The sequence below is a fragment of the Siphateles boraxobius genome, unplaced genomic scaffold (assembly GCF_051911475.1).
Source record: "Siphateles boraxobius isolate OS27281-9 unplaced genomic scaffold, OSU_SipBor_1 65, whole genome shotgun sequence".
In the NCBI taxonomy this organism is placed as follows: domain Eukaryota; kingdom Metazoa; phylum Chordata; class Actinopteri; order Cypriniformes; family Leuciscidae; genus Siphateles; species Siphateles boraxobius.
The window spans coordinates 6,373,084-6,381,514 of NW_027509192.1; the positions used below are offsets into that span (position 1 = coordinate 6,373,084).

General features: G+C 41.7%; 1 protein-coding gene across 1 annotated transcript; it reads right to left on the minus strand.

Moving 5' to 3' along the window:
• LOC143720721 (uncharacterized) lies at positions 1-2,304 on the minus strand. The gene is made up of 5 exons (XM_077210462.1): positions 2,229-2,304; positions 1,948-2,106; positions 1,618-1,830; positions 1,331-1,463; positions 1-1,180 (listed from the first exon to the last, which is right to left on the minus strand). Exons 1-5 carry the CDS (start codon positions 2,259-2,261, stop codon positions 681-683), a joined length of 1,038 nt encoding a protein of 345 aa, XP_077066577.1. The 5' UTR covers positions 2,262-2,304; the 3' UTR covers positions 1-680.
• Between the last annotated feature and the right edge of the window lie 6,127 nt (positions 2,305-8,431).

Sequence of the window (8,431 nt, forward strand, 5' to 3'; positions counted from 1 at the left end):
TGCTTAATGTTTTATTATCAAGGTGAACACATGAAATTCATCAGTATCTGTAAAATTCACCTGCATAAATGAGTTTCACAGCACTAACACTGTTTCAGCTTTGACTGCCCCGGTAAACACGTAAAAAACGGGGCGTTAACATATAAGCCTACTTGCATTTTATGGTTGTCAGCTTTGTTGCATTACATTTACTTCACCAGGAGATGGTGCTGCAATTTCTATCTGAATGAAGCTTCGAGTAATGAACCATTTTCGACACAATTGTATCAGAAAGCAATAATGCTTCAAAACGCTTCATTTGGCCATCACTACCTGTGAGTGTAATATTAGTAAACTGTTTGTATTGGAATCTACTTTGAGTCCTTCTTCAACCCGCACAACACCATGACAGAACATCCGACCCACAAGAAGCATGGAAGTTGCCCGCTTCCCTCTGACCCCAGCCGATCGTCTGATCCATTGCTTTCAAGATGGCTGCTGCATTGAGGAGTATGTCGCCGGCTTCCTGGAGCTTTCTGTTGTGATAAGCTGGTCAGATGAGGTCTTAAAAACAGTATTTTGGGTTGGACTGGATACCCATCTGTACCAGCAAGCTCCAGCAACGGCAATCCCAGGCTCGTTTGCCCGCTACCTGGATCATGTGCTCTGGTTGAGTGGCTCAAGGCTGATGACATCGCCACTCAACCACCATCTCCAGCCATCTCCATCACCACGCATCCTGTCCTCATCCCTGGTAATGAGTCTCGTCCAAGCCCCGAGCCTTCACCGCTGGTCCCGTCCAGCACAGAGCCTTCACCGCTGGTCCCGTCCAGCACAGGGCCTTCACCGCTGGTCCCGTCCAGCACAGGGCCTTCACCGCTGGTCCCGTCCAGCACAGCGCCCTCACCGCTGGTCCCGTCCAGCACAGGGCCTTCACCGCTGGTCCCGTCCAGCACAGGGCCTTCACCGCTGGTCCCGTCCAGCACAGGGCCTTCACCGCTGGTCCCGTCCAGCACAGGGCCTTCACCGCTGGTCCCGTCCAGCACAGGGCCTTCACCGCTGGTCCCGTCCAGCACAGGGCCTTCTCCGCTGGTCCCGTCCAGCACAGGGCCTTCACCGCTGGTCCCGTCCAGCACGGGGCCTTCACCGCTGGTCCCGTCCAGCACAGGGCCTTCACCGCTGGTCCCGTCCAGCACAGAGCCTGCAAGTAATTGTAGTAACAGAGTTTGCTTTTTCTTAGTTTGTTAGAAACTTTTTGGACTTTAGTATTGAGAAAATGGCATTTGAAAGCAATTATGTTTCTATATCCTATACCTTCAGAAAAAAAACTCACAAATAGCAATGTACTTACTTCTGAAATTGTTTGGTATGGTCTTGTAAGTCTGTGCTCGGTTGTGGAGGTCACGTAACCTCTTCTTCATGGTCTCCAGGTTGAAGAAATCAACTTTGTACATCCTCCGGACATCATTTTTTGCCTTATTTAACTGAGAACAACACAGATGGTATCATTAAACTGTTGTCTCATTTATTTGTATATTGTTTAAATAGTTCTGTCATCACCTTTAATTTGAGATTGATTTGAAACACTGATCACAAGAGAAAAGAGTTTAGAAATATGTATGTTCATGCAATGTCTACCTCACTTAACAAGTTATGTGTCTCCTTGTTGGGGTTCTGCAAGTGTGATTCATTAACAGATTGATGGATTTCCTCGAGTTCTTGGTTCAACTGTCGCAGGAGAAGAGAGTTGTACAGTCCACTTGTGTGAAGGTAGTTAAATGCTTTCAGACGGGCTGTGATGTTCTGAAGAGTGGCTCTCATTAACGGCAGTTCTGCATCTGTGTTACTCATCTGGAAGTCACCTCAGATAGTTAATTGATATTGCTTAATTTCAAGATTCTTCTCAATTGTAATGAAAAACGTCTAAAAACCATTGCAGTGTCCATTTAGTTATAAAGAAGATATTACCTTTTCCTCAAATTCATTCAGGTTCTCCTTACAGGTCTGGACCTGTTTTGTGACTTCCACAAACCGTACAGCGGGAAAAGTCCAGATAGAGCTGTTTATTTTACACAAACATGAATCGGTCTTCTGTTGACCTGGAACTCTCTGAGCCTCGACAGTCGCCTTGTGCACAAATACAATCAGATGTCATACATACACAAGTTCTCTCATATTTTGTTATTTTTTAGAGATGTAAGAATTGTAGAAACCTGTGAGCTAATTCAAGACACAAAGAGAAAACTTACAATGACTGTGAGGAGCAGCAGGTAGATGAACATGTTGACTGAATGAAAAAACACAAAAACACTATGGCACAGTTTTAGTTATGCCAATTTGCAGTTTTGGGGGTCTTTTGTAGAGGATGTGAAAATTGCAGATATGGCTCATTTAAGAAATTCAGCAAGAAATTTAGTTGTCGAATGGAGAATTCTACCAAAAGTTCCCCCCTAAAATTTTTCAACCACAGTTCATCATATATTTTATGCAAAGATCTGCACTTTTATTACATGATGAAGGCTGAACACTGGTTTCAGTACTGCATGACAATGAAATGACCAAAATTACAGAAACACAATCTCTTGGTTTTTGTTTTAATCTTTTTTCTTATGTCAGTACAATATTACAAAAACTGTAAATACATGTATTTTGATTTCAAGAAAAAATGGGGAATTAATGAAGAGTTTTTAATTGTTTATTCTCATGCCAGCAAAATCTGGTATTCTGCTTTCAGTCAGTATTGTTGTTGATATTATGATTAATTTTTGTATATACTTAATTGTTATATTCCTAAATCAAGCAATTTAACACAAGAAAAAAGCTATTTCAAAGCTCAGTTTGAATATTATATATAATAATATAGGCCTATACATATATATATATATATATACACTCACCTAAAGGATTATTAGGAACACCTGTTCAATTTCTCATTAATGCAATTATCTAATCAACCAATCACATGGCAGTTGCTTCAATGCATTTAGGGGTGTGGTCCTGGTCTAGACAATCTCCTGAACTCCAAACTGAATGTCAGAATGGGAAAGAAAGTTGATTTAAGCAATTTTGAGCGTGGCATGGTTGTTGGTGCCAGACAGGCCGGTCTGAGTATTTCACAATCTGCTCAGTTACTGGGATTTTCACGCACAACCATTTCTAGGGTTTACAAAGAATGGTGTGAAAAGGGAAAATCATCCAGTATGCGGCAGTCCTGTGGGTGAAAATGCCTTGTTGATGCTAGAGGTCAGAGAAGAATGGGCCGACTGATTCAAGCTGATAGAAGAGCAACTTTGACTGAAATAACCACTTGTTACAACCGAGGTATGCAGCAAAGCATTTGTGAAGCCACAACACGCACAACCTTGAGGCGGATGGGCTACAAAAGCAGAAGACCCCACCGGGTACCACTCATCTCCACTACAAATAGGGAAAAGAGGCTACAATTTGCAAGAGCTCGCCAAAATTGGACCGTTGAAGACTGGAAAAATGTTGCTTGGTCTGATGAGTCTCGATTTCTGTTGAGACATTCAGATGGTAGAGTCAGAATTTGGCGTAAACAGATTGAGAACATGGATCCATCACATCTTATGATGGGGAAGCTGCTCCGTGATTCATGTTGGACCACCATCCTTTCCCAGGCACAGGTCCTGACTACAGGACGTGCTCAGTCTGTTCTCAATGAGCACCATAGTGCAGATCTTCTAGGCCCACCAGAAATGTGGGACCAACGATCTCAAGCCGAGTTCCCACAGTTCAAGTACTGGTCTACAATCATGGAGGTGGAGTTCCTACTCTGTCAATTCATTCGGTCACTTCGGGAAGGAAACTTTCAGCTTTATGTTCAAGTTTGTGATGAATTTTGTGCTTTGTTTCATGTGATGGATCACACAAACTATGCCCGTTGGTTACCCATCCATGTGCGAGACATGAGCTGCCTGAAAAACATCCTGCCGTTTATGAAAAGTTTATGAAGGGAAACTTCGTAGTGCAGCGGTCAGAGCGCAAGTTCAGCTTGATTGCAAAAGATCAGTCCCATGAGCAGTTAAACAAAACAAATCCTGCAATCCTGTGGTGGTGCAGCTAGACTCTTTGAAAACCCTGAAGCCCTCACGCTCTTCATGCTGGCAGGGCTTGACTGTGCCAGATTAGTACAAAAGTTTCAAGCTGTGTATGATAGCAGCTCATCATCATCATCAACATCTCATCAAGAAGAGGCACACAGCTTACCAGTCATGTTCAGGAAGGATGTCAAATCCTTTACCAAGGTTACGGAAACCCATGGAAATCCCTTATTATCAGCGAATCATGACCTCATAGCACTCAACACCCAAGATATTATGGAAAGTAGATGGGAGAACTCCAATTCCAAAACGTAACTGGAACAGTGACTTCCTGAAAAATGAGGACAACAAGGATGAACTATTTGGATATATCAGTGAAGAGATAACCAAACATGGCATGTTAGGTAAACTCCTCCGTTCCACCAAGAAAGATGCTGTACTCTCCAACAGACCAGTGTATGACATGTTCCCCCTTCAGCCTTGTTATCATCCAGAAGCAGATACAAGAATAATCCTACATCTTGCACATGCTGGGGCTAATGGCCATAAAACGGCATTTGTCCGGACTGTCGACAGCAATGTTGTCATCCTTGCCATCCGCTTCTTCAACAAACTTGGCCTCACAGAGCTCTGGATCGGCTTTGCAGGTGGAAAAAAAACTATAGGGACATTCCTGCTCATGAAATCAGCAAGGATCTTGGTCCCCAGAAGTCACTGGCCTCACCACTCTTCCACGCTTTAACAGGCTGTGACACAACCTCAGCCTTCCTGGGCCATGGGAAAAAGAGTGCATGGGCAGCTTGGGAGGCAACACCAGATCTCACAGAATCCCTGGTTACCCTCACCTGAACAGATCAACAATGACGTCCATGTCCAAAGACTGGATCGTATGGTCGTCATCATGTACAGCAAGAGCTGTGGTTCCAGACGCGTAGATGAAGCTAGACATCACTTTTTCTCGAATGGTACCAAGTCTCTCGAGAACCTGCCTCCCACCCAAGCTGCACTGATTCAGCACATCAAAAGAGCACTGCTGCAGGCTATCTTCTACTGGAATCAGGTAACCGCTGTCCAGCAAGATATCCCAGACCATGGGGATGGTATTGGGACTGTACGAGCAAGACTTGGGAACCTTACTGGACTATTCTCGGAGACGCCAGTAAAGCCTGCACCATTCTCCTATACTGTGCCTGCAAGACAGCATGTAGAGGGTACTGTAAGTGCTGTAAAGCCGGAGTTCGTTGCACTTCTATATGTGCATGTGAGGGTGCTTGTACAAACAATGATGGTGGAGACAATGAGAGATCCGGTGATTGTGAGTTTTAATGATAATTCATGTGAGAGACCATGAGAGTTCACTGTTGTTTTTTTATGTTATCGCTGTTTTTTTGTTATGCCAAGCAAACCTTTAAGAGTTTTGGACAGATTGACTATATTATTCTTTTAACAATTTGACATAATATAAATATTGTCTTGCAGTAATAATTGTGTCTTATTCTTTCTTATATCATTACACTTTGAAATGTATTCACCTGTGGTACACGGAAAAGCATTTCACTTTTATAAGGAACTTAATCAACATTGAGAATAACCTTCAAAGTTGTGGTAAAAAAAAGGATTTTCAACCACAGTCTTGAAAACAATACAGGTTCCGGACGTACACAAGCATAAATATAAATATGCCAACTGACTTCCTGTGGTCAAAAAACATAAAATATTCACCACATCCTCATTTGTAGCGCATTTGGTTAAAAATTTGTAGCCAAAACCCTTTTTTGGACAGCGGCCATATTGAATTTAGGGAATTTGGGGGGTGCTGATATACCCAATCATAAATGTAACTATTCCAATTGGTTTCCCATGTTCAAAAAAGGTAAAATAGACATCAAGTTTGTATTTGTATCTCATCTGGCCCAAAATCTATAGCCGAATCCCTTTCAGGCGGTGGCCATATTGTATTTGGCCGCCATCTTGGTCTCAGGGACCATTGGGTCAGGCGGCCTGGCTAAATCATTTCAGTATGCCCTCAGCTACATCTGTGCCAAATTTGGTGCTTGTAGATGAATTTGCGCGAACAATGGGATGCCCCATACTACAGCCCAAACTGCTTTTTTGGACAGCGGCCATATTGGAATTGGAGGATCAAGGGGTCCAGATATACTGGGTCATAAATATATACACTTCTATGCATTTCCCATAATCAATTAAGCTGAAAAACATATCAAGTTTGTATTTGTAACTCATGTGGTTCAAAAGTTATAGCCGGAACCCTTTTCGGGCAGGGGCCATATTGGATTTGGCCGCCATCTTGGCCCCGAGGGTCGCTGGCTCCGGCGCCCTAGCTAAATCATTTCGGTTTGACCTGAGCTACATCTGTGCCAAATTTGGCACTTTTAGATGAATTTGCGCGAAATTACCTATTTATGTGCTTAAGGCCCCCAACTATAAATTTTGCATTTCCTTTGGAAATCAAGGTCCCAGAGTCTGGAGGAAGAGAGGAGAGGCACAGAATCCACGTTGCTTGAAGTCCAGTGTAAAGTTTCCACAGTCAGTGATGGTTTGGGGTGCCATGTCATCTGCTGGTGTTGGTCCACTGTGTTTTCTGAGGTCCAAGGTCAACGCAGCCGTCTACCAGGAAGTTTTAGAGCACGTCATGCTTCCTGCTGCTGACCAACTTTATGGAGATGCAGATTTCCTTTTCCAACAGGACTTGGCTCCTGCACACAGTACCAAAGCTACCAGTACCTGGTTTAAGGACCATGGTATCCCTGTTCTTAATTGGCCAGCAAACTCGCCTGACCTTAACCCTATAGAAAATCGATGGGGTATTGTGAAGAGGAAGATGCGATATGCCAGACCCAACAATGCAGAAGAGCTGAAGGCCACTATCAGAGCAATCTGGGCTCTCATAACACCTGAGCAGTGCCACAGACTGATCGACTCCATGCCACGCCACATTGCTGCAGTAATTCAGCAATTATATGACCAGCACCTGTATATTATTATTATTATTAGAGCTGTCAAAATAACGCGTTAATTTCGATTAATTAATCTGAGAAGAAATAACGCGTTAAAAAAATTAATGCAGATTAATCCATTCCGTTTTGACCTTTGCGGAGCCGTTCTAGCATTCGTGTAAAAAGAAGGAGGGTGACAAGAACGCACTGCTTGGATCATTGTTTGGAACATTTACTTATAACAAACGGAGTTCGTCAAACTCTAAAGTACCACATAAATGCAAAGCATCCAGGAGTGTGTGCGTGAGTCGATGAGTGTGTCTGAGAGAAAGCGTGCTTGTGTGTGTGTGTATGTTGTAACTTTTCACGCGCTCTCACGTCACACAACCATTTTCTCACGCACAGAAAAATCGCGCACCAAAGAGAGGACACGGAAACAGACAAGACAGAGCACGTTACTTATGATATTAAAAAAATCTCAGCTCTCAGATTCTGTTAATTTTATTACGAAAATCAAACAATACCGTTTTGGCACTTGTAAATGTGACATGACAGATTCCTATAGCGGCACGTGAACCGATCATCTCTAGCTAATAGTAAATAAACACGAATGAACAATGTTGAAAGATACAGTAGGGCAGCCTAAAACCTACCGAAATGTATATTCCTCGATCAATCAGTGTTTTTCAACCGCGAAAAGAGGTCAATAAAACAGCTGGAGAACAATTATGTCAAAACATTTAGCCCTAAGTTACCTCAGGAAAGCCATTTCATGACCATATAGCATGTTATAGTTTGCTATAAAAAAAGAGCTATAGAGAGTATTTTTCAAAATTTATGTAGCCTACTACTATATTACGTATGTATTATATTTTTACTTATATCAAAGTTGTTATTTGTAATAAACACGCATTATATTTAATTTGAGCTATTTTTTAACCTTAAATACTACCAGCTGATATGGCTCTCTGTATTTTTACAGCATTGGGTGAGATTTTTTTTTTCTTGAGAAAAATGAATGCTATCTTGTGTACCTAATATTTATCCAAATGAGTCAATATTGCATCAAATCACAATAATTAAATTAAATTGAAATCGTGAAATTTGTGTCAAGCAATAATAATAAAAACGTAGCTTACCAGAAATTGTACCATGTAAACATTGTAAGATTGTGTATGCGATTAATTTAGATTAATTAATTACAGAGTATGTAATTAATTAGATTAAAAATTTTAATCGATTGACAGCCCTAATTATTATTATTATTATCATGCATTATATATAATATTCAAACTGAGCTTTGAAATAGCTTTATAAATATATATAGTTAAGCAAACCCTTTTGCAATCTCAAAGTATTTGCAGGATCAGGTGATGAACTTCCTTATTTCATCATTTTTCTCATGTCAGCACTGTTGACTTACTGACCAATCCT

Bases quoted from the DNA above. Each gene is read 5' to 3' on its own strand.
- LOC143720721 (XM_077210462.1), bottom strand. From the start codon at position 2,261: ATGTTCATCTACCTGCTGCTCCTCACAGTCATT. The intron at 2,107-2,228 runs GTAAGTTTTCTC...TTTGTGCACAAG, and splicing joins TGCTGCTCCTCACAGTCATT to GCGACTGTCGAGGCTCAGAG. The intron at 1,464-1,617 runs GTAGACATTGCA...TGTTGTTCTCAG, and splicing joins CACATAACTTGTTAAGTGAG to TTAAATAAGGCAAAAAATGA.